At 42.5% G+C, this 14,565-nt stretch overlaps 1 protein-coding gene across 4 annotated transcripts in view; it reads right to left on the bottom strand.

Moving 5' to 3' along the window:
* Positions 1-14,474, bottom strand: part of LOC143522692 (polymeric immunoglobulin receptor-like) — a 93,027-nt gene extending 78,553 nt beyond the window's left edge. The window contains exons 1-4 of one of the 4 annotated variants that reach the window (XM_077016445.1): positions 14,116-14,474; positions 12,373-12,690; positions 3,758-4,075; positions 962-1,072 (exon numbers count right to left, since the gene is read on the bottom strand). In XM_077016445.1, coding sequence (XP_076872560.1) covers positions 962-1,072; positions 3,758-4,075; positions 12,373-12,690; positions 14,116-14,161 — 793 coding nt within the window. In that variant the 5' untranslated portion in view covers positions 14,162-14,474. Of the gene's footprint in view, positions 1-961; positions 1,073-3,757; positions 4,076-10,621; positions 11,184-12,372; positions 12,691-14,115 lie in introns of those variants that run through there. The other 3 variants (XM_077016444.1, XM_077016448.1, XM_077016447.1) reach the window with 3 other exon arrangements.
* Between the last annotated feature and the right edge of the window lie 91 nt (positions 14,475-14,565).

Here is a 14,565-nt window from a genome sequence, read left to right as displayed (position 1 = left end):
GAATTAATTTTAAAGCGGAGTGTTATGTTTGCCCCCCAAAACAACCAACGACTAGGGAAACACAGGGACTATAAGTACACAGAACTAACAAGACACAGGAGGAGACACTGACGACATGGGTGTGGCAGACAGAGGGAAACCATGGTAACAGACATGCAGGGAACAACACAGAGCAGGGAACCAGAGTGACAGCTAGAGAGGGGGGCGTAGCCCTACATGACAGTCTGGGCTTTGCCCTCTCTCTGACATCCCACTCTAAGCACTTATTTACTCATAACACTTTGTTTAGTGAAGGTTTTCCTTTTACTACTGTATATAATCCATTCCTATTCACTTAATTAATAATTGTTCTTTTATTGTTTTCTGGATTTAGACTAGTTAGCCTACCTGATACAACAATCTATTATCCTGAGCCAAATATCCCAAATATTATTGTAAAACTTGTAATTTTGACATTAACCCTTCAATAAAATGTGACATTTTTAAATTAAATTGGTCATGGTAGTAAATATATATTTGTTGAGTGGTATTAGGGCACTGTGCTGATACAGAACTTCACCGTTCGGTAATGAGACTGATAACAATATTTCACCTGTTCACGTAATCCAAACTTATTTTCATGAGAAATCAGGATGGTGCCCCGTATCATAATTCATAATTAATCAATATTGCTACTGCTCCTTGCCAAAGAGTGAACCCACATTCAACTACAATCTTCTAGTAAATCTCAGATCTTGATGGTATCTCACTGTTTCTGTATTCACCTTTAGACATCCACAAGACAGGTCAAGTTCTTCAAATATTCATGAATTAGTTACTACCAGTTAACCAACAGGCTCTCATTACACTCTCAGAAGAGGCTGTAGTCAAAGTTTAGCTGGAGCTAACATTACCCAGTGTGCATTACAGCTACTTCTTAAGATACTGGTGGACATGTTGACATGCAGTAAATGTGTGTTACCCTCAGCCTGAGTCCCTGCACGCTCAGAAGATTCTGTAGTGGAAGGATCAGATGGAGCCTTTGACCTTGTAGTGCTATCAGACCTTGGAGTGAATTTCCTTGTTGAGATTCCTGGTGGCAGAAACATTTTATCAGTTTATGATGGTGTACTGATTTAGTACTATTGGTGTTTAATATTACTGCTTTAATACTGCGGGAGAGGTACTGACTGCATGCACACAGCATGAGGCTGCAAATAACTCAGCAGTGAGACACTGAAACTGCCTTCTTTAAGTAGGAGGAAGGACAGGTGCAGGTCATCAGAGCTGATTGTGATCATGCTGACAGGAGCTGGCTCGTGGGCTCCCCCCAGTGGCGGTAGAAGGACTAACCCTGCAGCCAGCCCTGACAAGTACTACTGTTTTAGTAATTAATACTTTACTTTAGTAATGTTTTAACCCCAACCCGCTCTTGGAGACTCCTCTACCCTTCATATATCTGTTCAAGAAAATTAAGAACCTGGTTAGTAATAAAAGTAATAATTAATTACTTTTCCTGTCAAAAGCCATTGGCGTTACTGGTCATTAAAAGCGGTGCATTACTAAATATTAGTGCTGTCAATTCCAGGTGCCGCGATTAAAAGTCCTCACCAGGATTTTGCTCAGGCTTCCTGGATTGTGTTGATTCCACTAATTTTACCTGGATTGCTAATTAGAAAATCTAGCAAGCTTGAGCAAAATCCTGGTGAGGACTTTTAATCGCGGCACCTGGAATTGACAGCACTACTAAATATTGATATATTAACAGTAATGCGAGCGGACCGCTGCCCCAGGCTAGTGAGGAGTAACAGATCTCGATAGGTCACAGTTCTCGGTGTAACACCTGTTTTAACTTAACAAGTCAGTAAGCGATTGGCTAAGGCAGCGTTATGGTAGCCAATCAGAGCCTGTGTTGTTACACGCGTACACCAGTACACGACACAAACGGAGAACAGGCAGAAATGGCGAGTCAGGAGCAAGCTGAAGATCAATTAGCATTTCAAGGTGGCGATATAAACATTATTTAAGAAAATACTTGAAGTTCCTGAATGTCTGCCAGACTGGGTATTTGATTTATTTAATTAAGAATAGAGGTTAAGTTAAGTATTGTTAAGTTTACTTCTGTTGTGAACAAACCAGTTGTCTCAGGTTGCGAGAATTTAATTTAATTTGATAGATGTAAATGCACTTTATATAGTGTAACTGTTTACTCTATATATATATATATATATATATATATATTTTTTTTTTTAACAAAGATTTGGGATTTTAAAGGATTTTATCCTGCACTGGTCTGTTGATGTGCAATAAACATCAAAAGGTAAAAAGGTATACACCTTTCTGATCTACTCATTTCAACTGACTGTGAAAACTGCTTTTTCAAAAAATCCTTATTCATTGGCATATAACTTTTTTTTTAACTGTAATACAAATAGTTACTTTCCCTGGTAACGAGTTACTTTTATTATAGAGTAATTCAGTTACTAACTCAGTTACTTTTTTGAGTAGTGAGTAACTATAACTAATTACTTTTTTAAAGTAACGTTCCCAACACTGCTCTTAAGACAAATGGCATATTGAAGTAAAATAAATGTCTTTGAACCACTGATGTCACGTCTGGCTCCACCCCACCTGTCAGTCTTGTTTGTATCTCCAGTTTAGCCCCTCCTCTCTGTCAGTCATCTGTCTGGTTTTGCTTTCCATGTGCTTTGTATTCCACACCCTCTTCATGTGTGTCACCTGTGTCTATTTTATTTGCTTGTTTCATCCATGTATTTAAACCCCTTGTGTTGTATCCCTGGTTGTCAGTTTTTGTCTGTCTCTGTGATGTTCATCTTATGGTATGTTCATGGTCTCAGTGTGTTCATGGTTCTTTGGCCTTGGTTGGATGGTCCGTTATGTCTAGTTAGTCTTTCTTTGTTTAGTTCTGTCAAGTTTTTGTTAGTTACACAATAAACCCTCCTGCACTATTTAGTTTAACTGGTGCTAAGTCAAAGTGTTACATCTTAGAGCACATGTAGTACTAAAGGATGAGTCACAAACAGGGTGTTCTGTCATTTAGAGTGTAAACCTATAGTGAAACTAGTTTTCTGGGAAATATAGGTTTACACTGGCACTTTATTGGTGCCATTATATTCAGGATATACACAGTCAACTTTTGTATAAAAACAAATGGTTGGTCATTGACATTCTTGTATTGTCTCCAGTAAATCCCTTAAAGATTCAGGAAGTACAACTTTTACAGAAGTCACCCTACAAAAATGTACAATATATACATTTCCTCTGTTCCCTATGGACTTGTTTGTCTGTCTTTGTTTTGACCCAGTCTGGCTAGTGTATTGCATGTTTTGCTCTGTGTTGAAAATAAAAGCTTGAAAATGTAAACTTGTGTCTCAGCATCCTGCCTAATCTCTCACGTCATGGTCCCACTGTGGGGTTTGCTGCTTATGTTGATTCTTTATACCCTTTGCAAGCATTGCATTGTAGATTCATATTGTCTGTTTTCAGTGATCACCAAGGCTCCCACCTGCATCCTGTCTTGTTACACATGTCTCTTAATAAAACCAACATTACTTCATCTGTTATTTACCATCATCAAAAGAAAATTTACTAGTAATCCACACAGCGCAAAACCAAACATGTACAGAAAGTCTAACAGCTAAATAGATCCAGATAGGGTTTTTCTTATGTAGCAGAATATGTAGCAGAAAGAAGAGTGCTGGATTTATCCAGATATATTAAGTTATACAAACATCACTGCAGCTAGATTTAGATTTACCTTTAACAGTGAGTGTGATGTCTCTAACGCCCCCACTTTTAAGACCACATCTGTATAATCCTCCATCCTCTTCAGTGAGGTGTGATATGAGTAGAGAGAGATTTCCTGGAGAGTGAGCAGTACCCAGCTGAACTCTGTTTCTGTACGGTTCACTCTCATTGGAGATCACATCCAGTGTGTTTCTCTTTGTGTTGTATTTCTCCCAGGTGAATCTCTCAGGTTTGGCCTGTATCTCTGTGCAGCTGCAGGGCAGTAGTACTGACTCTCCTGTGTGTGCAGTGATGATTGTTGTCTGTCTGGGGTGTTCCAGTGTGCAACCTGCAGAAACATCACACTGTCAGACTCCATCACATGTCCTAATATCATTCAGCTGATTATTCGACATAAATCAGGTGAAATGGGGTTTTGACACACAGTGAAAATATCACTTTATAGCTGATGACTTGCTCAGGTACTAACTCAGCCCATGTCTATCATGCCAGCGTCACATGAAGATTAGACAACATTAATAATAATAATAATAATAATAATCTTTATTTGTATAGCACCTTTCATACATACATGTAACTCAAAGTGCTTTACAGTATAAATAAAAGAAACATTAAAAGGAGATAAGACAAAGACAAAAAGACAGAAGAAAATGTTAAAAGAAATTAAAGATAAAAATATTAAAATAACATAAAAAGTAAAAAGTGAAGTAAGTAAGATAATAAAAAGTAAAGTAAATAAGATAAGAAACTCTATCTTAATAGTTTTAACTAAAAGCGGATCTAAACAGGAATGTTTTGAGACTGCTCTTAAAACTATGCAGGGATGAAATGCCTCTGAGCTCTTCAGGAAGAGAATTCCAGAGCTTTGGGCCATAGTGGCTAAAAGCACCCTCGCCAATCTTTAATCGGCTTTTAGGAATCACCAGTAGATTACTGTTTGAAGACCTGAGAGACCTGACTGGAACATATCTAACCATCATTTCACTTAGGTAAAGAGGGGCAAGACCATGAAGACATTTAAAAACCATGACTAGAACCTTAAAATCTATTCTAAAGCTGACAGGTAACCAGTGCAGTGAGTGGAGTGCAGGTGTAATATGATCTCTCTTTCTCCTGCGGGTCAGAACCCTTGCGGCCGCATTCTGAACTCGCTGTAGGTGCGAAATAGAGCTCTTTGGAAGAGCAGATAGAACAGCGTTACAATAATCTAGCCTTGATGTGATAAATGCATGGACAAGTTTTTCACTGTCAGCAGGAGAGAGCATATCTCGGACCTTAGCGATGTTTCGAAGATGAAAGTAAGCTGTCTTGCATGTAGTCATGATGTGTGATTTGAAGCTGAGCTCATTATCAAAGGTGACGCCCAGGTTCTTAACACATTGTCTGGCTTTCAGATTCATTTGATTTAAATAAGTCTGGACATCATTCCTTTGTGAATCACTGCCAAGAACAAGAACCTCTGTCTTCTGTTTATTTAACTGCAGAAAATTGTCAGACATCCAAGTCTGTATATCATCTATGCAGTCAAACAGTGAGCAAATTGATTTTAGGGCTTTAGGTTCTAGCGAAATATAAAGTTGAGTGTCATCTGCATATTGATGATAACTAATACCATGTTTATTAATGATGTGTGGTAATGGAAGCATATATAGGTTGAATAGTAACGGCCCAAGAATTGATCCTTGGGGGACACCACAAGTTATTTTTTGACGTGTGGAGGAAGAGGTACCTAATGCTACATAGTAATCACGCCCAGTTAGGTACGATCTAAACCAGTCTAAGACTAAGCCACTAAGGCCTACCCAGCTCTGTAGTCGATCAAGAAGTATTTCATGATCAACGGTGTCAAAAGCGGCGCTTAAATCTAGCAGAAAAAGGACTGAGAGTTTGCCTGCATCCTTATTCAATCTCAAGTCATTTACTACCTTAACTAGGGCTGTTTCAGTGCTGTGGAGAGCTCTGAAACCAGATTGAAAAGTGTCATTTATTTGATTTACTTTGACATAGTCATTCAACTGGATTGACACTACTTTTTCAATGATTTTGCTAAGAAAGGAAAGGTTAGATATAGGTCGATAATTATTAAGAATTGTGGGATCAAGATTTCTGTTCTTTAATAGTGGTTTAACCATTGCAGTTTTAAAAATTTTAGGGAATTCACCCAATTGCAGAGACTGATTAACAATCGTTAGAACTTCATTTGCTAATGAGCTCAGAACCTGCTTGAAAAAGCTTGTTGGTAAAGGGTCCAGTTCACAAGTAGAGGATTTTAGTGATGAAATCACATCAAGTAGTGTTACCATGTCAACTTCTTGGAAATAAGACATATTAAAGTTAGGCTGAGTAACTGATATAAGGGTTGATGGTCTATTAGTGCTTGTTGCTATGTTCTGCCTTATACTAATAATCTTGTCCCTAAAAAATATAGCAAACTCCTCACATTTTTCAACTGAAACAGTCTCAGGGAAGCCACAGGAGGTGGGGTTTACTAGCTGATCTATGCTTCTGAACAAGACAGCTGAGTTATTATTGGATGAATTGATTAAGGTAGAGAAATAGTTTTTCCTTGCTGATTTCACTTCACTGTTGTAATTCTGCAATGTTGTTTTATAAATATCAAAATGTACTTGCAATTTTGACTTTCGCCAACGTCTCTCAGCCTGCCTACAATCTTGCCTAAATTTTACAATAGATGGAGTGTTTCTCCAGGGCATCTTCATTTTACCAGAGATTATTTTAGTTACCTTTGGTGCCACAGCATCAATACAGTTCCTAACTCTGTGTGTGAATGTTTCAACTAGCTCATTCCCATTTTCTGAGAGGGGAGGGAGGGACTGTATCATGTCTGTGAAGGCCACAGCACTGCCAGCACTGAGATAACGCTTGGTTATTGTGCGCTTTTCACTGAGTGTTCTAGTAGATAATGACATGTTGAAAAATACACCAAAATGGTCAGAGATTGCAACATCAGTAATTTCAGTATTATTAACCTCTATACGTTTAGAAATGACCAAATCTAAAATGTGGCCATGCTTATGAGTTGGGCCTGATACATGCTGTATGAGATCAAAAGAGTTAAGCATCCTCATGAATTCTGAAGTGATTGGATTTGTGGATATATCCATGTGAATATTAAAATCCCCAGCAATTAAAACATAATCAAAATCAATTAAAATCCTTGAAAGCATTTCTTCAAAATCTTCAAGAAAATCTGCATGTAGTCTGGGAGGATGATAGATAACAATCAAAAGAACTGAATAAGTACTGTTGAGTTGTACTGCCAGATATTCAAACGTAGGATGTTCCCCTAATGAGATCTGCTTACATCGGAATGCTTTATGGTAAAAACATGCAACACCACCACCTCTCTTATTTACCCTGGAGACATTAAAATAGTTAAAGTCGGGAGGTGAAGCTTCATTTAGCACTATTGCTCCATTGCTATCAAGCCAAGTCTCTGTTAGAAAAAGAAAGTCCAGACAGTAATCTTCAATTAATTTAGCTATTATAAAAGACTTGTTTGTGAGTGAGCGGACATTTAGTAAGGAGACTTTGAAGACTTGATGTGTTTGATCAGCATCGCTTACATCACTTGTGCATTTCACTGGGATCAAATTTTGTTTGTTACAATGTTTTGTACCCTTATGTTTTCTTCTGATTACATTTTTATTTCGATTCTGAGAGCCATGCCACCGGCTATTTAAAATAACTGGAATGTAGCACTGACTAGGAGCATGGGTTCCAGTGTGTCAGACCTGAGAATTCACTGAGTGTGCAGGAGAAGTGGGTGAGTTCCTGCAAGACAGCAGACTGTAGTGTTGCAGAACCTCTTCAATCTCCTGGAGTTTACCTCTGAGACTGTGGACAGATTCTCTGACAGGAGATGGTGGGCTCCTTTGACTGACATTACTGACGTTACTGCTGGCGGTTGGGTGCAGATTCCGCATGTGAGTGATTCCATACATTAGATTGTCCACAAGCATTTGAGTCCCAGCCCTGTTAGGGTGAAGCTGATCAGGTTTAAAAAGCTCAGGACGCCTCCAAAAAATGTTGAAATTGTCAATGAAGTTTACCTTCCGATGTGCACAGGCTGTAGTGAGCCAGCTGTTTAGAGCCAGCAGTCTGGTAAAGTGACCACTGCCTCGACGTGCAGTTGGTATCGGTCCAGAAATGAACACTTCACACCGGGAAAACTCCAGAATGTCGAGCAGATGGTTAAAATCCTGTTTCAGTATCTCAGACTGTTGTTTGTAAACATCGCTAGAGCCGACATGTACAATCAGTCTTTCCGTAGCTGGATGGTCATGCAATATGTGTGGAATCATGGGTATCACTTCACAGACAGTAACACGAGGAAAGCAAAAGGCCTTAATACTGTTGCTCCATACATCTCTGATGACTGAGTCCCCGATTAGCAGCGTTTTGGGCTGTGGCGGTGTTCCTCGTCTTCTTTCACCGTTAATGCCTCGGCGGCTAACATGGTTACCACCCCGATGGCCAACATGGTTACCACCCCGATGGCCAGCATGGTTACCACCCCGATGGCCAACATGGTTACCACCCCAATGGCCAACATGGTTACCACCCCGATGGCCAACATGGTTAGCATCCCGATGGCTAACCCTCTTAGCATGCTTGTTAGCATGCTGCTGGCTAACACAGTTGGCAGCCTGGTGGTTGGTCCGCGAATGGCCAGAGTTATTTGCAAGCTTAGCAGCCAGACTGGAGTCGGATCTCTGATGCTGATTGGGGTGCGTTTGATGTCCTTGATGTCCTGGAGAGGGAGGCAGTATGTTGTGATGAGACTGCTCAGTTTCTGCTACTTCAGTTGAGGCAAGAGCTTCATATCTGTTATCGAGAAGAATGTTCTGTTCTGAAGATTGCTGCTTGCCGCCGCTGCTGTGCTGGTTTCTGCTACGTTCCTTCCCCCGAACAAGAGTCCAGCCCTTATCATTGTTGTTGTTAACAGGATTAGGAGTTGAGGCCAAGATGAGCTTAGGCTTTGCCCCCAGTACATCCCAGCGACAATGGAGAGAAACGTCTCTTTCTTTGCCAGTCACAGGGACGGTTTTGTCAGCGGTTTGTGTGGCAAGAATCGAGTCCAGATATTCTTCCTCCTCCCTTATAGAATGTAAGGTATGGATTCTTTCCTGAAGTTCTGCAACCCTCTGAGACAGTTTGATACACTCAGAGCAAATAGATGATGTGGAAGCATGAGGCATAATCGCAAAAGCACCGGGCACAAGGCTCAAATATCCAAGTTAAAAATCCAAAGTGCAAAAATAACACCCAATAAGTTCTGGCAGGTATTTCACAGCTGAAAACAATATCAGCTGCTGATAAAACAGTGCACAAAAACCACTCACAAGGATGAGGCGCAAAAAACAGTTCACTCGCAGTGTCGGACTGTCGGAATGTAAAAAATGCTAAATAATCCTTTATAGATGAATGTAAAAAAGCTTACCAAGTGAAGTAACGAGTAATGGATCCTTTTAACTTGTAAAAATAACTTGAACTTGTAGATATAACTCAAATAAATGAAAGGACAAGCAGAGCTGACAGAAAAGCGTCTGTACAGGAGGAAAGCAGGAAGGAAAAAAAATAATGGCCTGGTGGTTAGGGAACTGGTCTTGTGACCGGAGGGTCGTGGGTTCGATCCCCAGACCAGGCTGTGACTGAGGTGCTCCTGAGCAAGGCCCTTAACCCTCAATTGCTCACTTGTGTAAAAAAATGAGATTAAAATGTAATTCGCTCTGGATAAGGGCGTCTGCCAAATGCCATAAATATAAATGTAATAATAATAACAATAATAATCTGTCTAAATACTGTCTGTGATGCTCAATCTGAACACTTTGACACTTTATTGATTTTTATTATCTGTGTGTCTGCCCCTCAGTTAAAACTCCTTTTCCACATTGTTCAGTTTTTCTTGTACTTTTCCATTACCCCCACATCCAGGCTCATGGTACGCACGCCCCCTGCTGGCAGTATTTATGTCCTGTGTTTGGTTTGTTGTGTTTCTACCACAGGTGGGCATTACCCATAAGGGAGTTTGCCACCTGAGGGTCATTTCTCTGTCTGTATATGTCTATATATATATATATATATATATATATATATATATATATATATATATATATATTGGAGTGTCACAGGATTTGTTAACTGCACCTTTTATTCATTTAACTAGCTGTCTTCCTCATTAAACTTTAGAACTCTGTGTGACGGTCAGGGTGAGCGAAATAAAATGGAAGCGATCACGCCAAGTCTCAGGGAGAATGGATGATTTAATGAGAGTGCGCAAACCAAAAACCCGGTAGTCGATCCGAATTAAGGATATAATAACCAACGGTCAACTGGTACAAAGACAAGACATATAGGCCTATAGGCAAACAAACGACCCTCAGGTGAGACGGATCGCGGGTTCGGCCCACCTGAGGGACGAACACAACAAAAACAACGACAACTGCCGCCTCGGACGGAGGCGACCGGTAGGGGACCACCGTACCGTGACAGACCCCCCCACCAAGCCACACTCCCCTCCACTGTGTGTGTGGCACACAGTGGCAGCACATAAAACATCAAGGGGCAGGAAGGCAGGGACAAGGCAGGGACACACCCCCTGCAGTCCAGGAGCTGAACAAAACATAACACACGTTAGCTTACCTACCTGGGCGGGACCCTGGACCGACTGGGCGGTCAACAACACAAAACCACGCCCCGGTCGGTCACGGGGTCCTCACGCCCTAACCGGCATTTGGCCGCTTAGCCCCACAGGTGTGAGGATGAGGAGCTACGGCTCCTTATTCATCCGCGGTGTACGTGTGTGCAGGTTACCTCCCTGGGGCGTGGCTACGTCACCTCCTGGACCTACCTCCTCCCGGAACTGACCCCTGCCTTCTGCTAGGCCGGGGCCTCCCATCACGAGGTGGACTCTTCCACCCAACCCAGGAGCGCCAGAGACCGAGGCCCAGACCACCCCCCGTCGCGGGCTGGGGAACAGCCCCAGGGGCCTCCTGGTCACCCCGGGGAGGAGGGAGGATCTCCATCTTCAGCAGGAGCTTCTCAGACTGGAGCCCCATGGTCCCCAAACAGCCGGGGGCCCCAGCCCTACAGGGAGGGGCTCTTTATGACCGGGCTCTGGTCACCCCACAACATAAGGGGGCTCCTGCCAGGTGGAGACCCCCACAAGGTCCAGGAAAACCATGATCCACTGCTAGGGAGAAGACCTGCACATAAAAAACACACACATACACACCCATACACACACCAACACAAAACACACGCGCACTTACCCTAATCCCCCTACCATGGGGGAGGGGTCTCCATTGCAAAACCGGAGAACCCCCCACTTACCTGGTCAGGGCCTCCCTCAGGAGCGATGCCCTCCGTGCCACTCCCCATGGCACGGGACCACAGCCGGTCCCCCCCAAACAAACATTGTGCCAATAATGAACGGACGAGACCCATACGTGCGCGCTCGCTTACACCCAATAGTGACGCGCCGCTCAAGTTCGCAGTCGCTCCCCCACACAAAACACAAGACGACAGGGGAGCTAGGCAACAGTGACGAGCGGCACCCGCGTCACACACAAAACATTTAACACAAACCCAAGTGAGCAACGCACACAGATCCACACGACCGTTCACACTAACACAACAAACAACAAGAAGAACCTTCCCAGGGAAGACACCCTGGTCCTCGCCGTGCCACACAAAACAGACGCACGGCGGAACTCTTCAAACAATCAAATAACAAACACGAATAATTTTCCCAGGAAAGACAGCCCTGGTCTTCGCCGTGCCATACACACAACACATAAGCACGGCGGGACTCTTCACACAAACACCACGCAGACAAACACTTACCATGAGACATGACCACGAACTAAGGAGAAAGTAAAGCAGACTGGCGGCTTCCGAAGGGTGGCTGGTTATTCTGTGACGGGCAGGGTGAGTGAAATAAAATGGAAGCGATCACGTCAAGTCTCAGGGAAAAAGGATGGTTTAATGAGAAAGTGCGCAAACCAAAAACCCATGAGTCGATCCGAATTAAGGATATAATGACCAGCGGTCAACTGGTATAGAGACAAGACATATATAGGCAAACAAACGACCCTCAGGTGAGACGGATCGCGGGCTCCGCCCACCTGAGGGATGAACACAACAGCAACAAAAACAACGACAACTGCCGCTGTGGACAGAGGCGACCGGTAGGGGGCCGCCGTACCGTGACACTCTGGAAACCTCGGTCCTTATTAAATTTTAAAACCAAATGTCTACCCACAAGTGCAGCTTTATGAAAAACCAAAGAAACAATAAAAAAAAAAAAAAATCCAAAGTAATATAACACATTTATGGATTTATGTTGGATTTACCCAGATATATAGGGCAGTCATGGCTTGGTGGTTAGGGAACTGGTCTTGTGACCGGAGGGTCGTGGGTTCGATCCCCAGACCTGAAGTGCCCCTGAGCAAGGCCCTTAACCCTCAACTGCTCACTTGTATAAAAAATGAGATAAAAATGTAAGTCGCTCTGGATAAGGGCGTCTGCCAAATGCCTTAAATGTAAATATATTTAGTTATACAAACATCACTGCAGATGGATTTGTATCAAAAATCTTACCTTTAACAGTGAGACTGACGTCTCTGTATTTCCCCTCTTCAATATAACACCTGTACACTCCTCCATCCTCTTCAGTGAGGTGTGATATGAGTAGAGAGAGATTTCCTGGAGAGTGAGCAGTACCCAGCTGAACTCTGTTTCTGTACTGTTCACTCTCACTGGAGATCACGTCCCATGTGTTTCTGTTTGTGTTGAGTTTCTTCCAGGTGAATCTCTCAGGTCTGGTGTGTGTGTTGGTGCAGGAACAGGGCAGCAGGACTGACTCTCCTGTGTGTGCAGTGATGAATTTTGTTTCCTCTTGGCTGTCCAGTGTGCAGCCTGCAGAAACACAGATTTAATGCCTCTCTTCCATAACAAACCAACTCTCTCTCTCTCTCTCTCTCTCTCTCTCTCTCGCTCTCTCTCCCTCTCTCTCTCTCACTCACACACACACACACACACACACACACACACACACACACACACACACACACACACACACACACACACACACACTTCTCCTGCAAAAACACATATTACATGCCTTTCTCTTCTATAACAAACTCTCTCTCTCTCTCTTTCTCTCTCTCTCACACACACACACACACACACACACACACACACACACACACACACACACAGTCACTTCTCCTTTATTGACAGTAGTACATAACCACAATATCGTGTACTGCAGGAGCAGTACAGCAGTACTGAGTCTCCTGTGTATGTAGTGATGTTTTCTGTTGTCTGATTCTCTACCAACCTGCAGCCTGCATCACCACTCTGGTTAATGACCTGCACTGTTAAACATGGCTGCACATGTACACGTAATGTTTACTGTTATCTATCTCACACTTAATTGCTCCAGGCCTTGACTTCCAAAACTATAGTGCCACGGTAGACCGGCCCCAAGCCATGAGGGAGATGCCCACACACACACACCCACACATCACACACCCCTCCCTCCTTCCTAATCACACATCTATTAACCACTTATCATCATTGCACCTGTTCCCAATTCCCTCTGTCATCTATTTAAAGGCGGCAGGTCGGCTCTTCCAGTGCTGTGCGTTGGTCTCACACCCTGAGAATGTCAGCAACGCCGCACTGCAAGAACAACCACTGGACGCTTCCGCAACAAGGTTTAAAGACTTATAGCACCATAAACTCTTAGCTCACTCACTTTTTTTGTGTATTGCGCTAAGGAGCTTTCCTCTTTATTTTTGTCATTATCGCTACGTGGCATTATGTAAAGTAAAGATGAGCCTTTACACACCTCCCCTCCTGCTCCCTCATTCACTCCACAACTCATACTAATATTTTCTCACTTAACTAACTCACTCAGGTAACGCAGAATGATGAAAAGTGTTGTCTACTAGAATGGTTACTTAAGCAACGGTTACTTGGTGGACGTATGCCATCAAGTTATACAAATTAAATGTCAGAAGTGTGCAGACTGCAGCTTTAAGGTCAACTAAAGCTAATTACATTTACTTTACATTCAAGACTTCAGAACTGTTTACTACCTCTGATATCTACTTGAGAATCACAGATAAAGGACAAATTTGTAATCTAAGATAACATGTTCTCACAAACCTCTATACAATATGTTGTGAGATTCATTTGATAAGAAAATAAACAATTACATCAGGATTATGTCAAGATTATGAAGTAAGTCAAATCTTTCTTAATCTCTCACATGCATAGACATACAAACAGTGTGTCTGTATATGCAAATACAACAACAGGAGATGAAACACTCACCATCAGCAGCATGGAGCACAAGCAGCAGATACACACACACCTGCATTCTTACTGAGTTCAACACACTACACACACACACACACACACTGCAGGACTGCTGCTACACGTCTTATACACTTCCTCTTCAGAACTACAATCTCCTGAATGCTCTGATCACCGTACACACACTACACAGCTTCAGAACTTCTGCTGCTTCTCAGAACTACAGTCTCCCTCCAAGAACCACCACAGAACTGTGACCTAGAGTTCTAGATCTCAGAGGACCTCTACTGTAATGGACCACTGCCTAGTGTCCACACAGCACAGAGGACGTCTTCACATACAAAACTACTTCCTCATCTTTCTTTTCTTTCTCTCACATTTGAGCATGCAAACTAAATATAGGAATGTGCTTTCAGAGTGTCATCACTTCCTCCATCTTGTGTCTCCTCTCTCACATGATGCATTACA

The sequence above is a fragment of the Brachyhypopomus gauderio genome, chromosome 9 (genome assembly GCF_052324685.1).
Source record: "Brachyhypopomus gauderio isolate BG-103 chromosome 9, BGAUD_0.2, whole genome shotgun sequence".
Lineage (NCBI taxonomy): Eukaryota > Metazoa > Chordata > Actinopteri > Gymnotiformes > Hypopomidae > Brachyhypopomus > Brachyhypopomus gauderio.
Note: the sequence above shows the minus strand (reverse complement) of the source record. Positions and strands in the feature narration are given on the sequence as shown.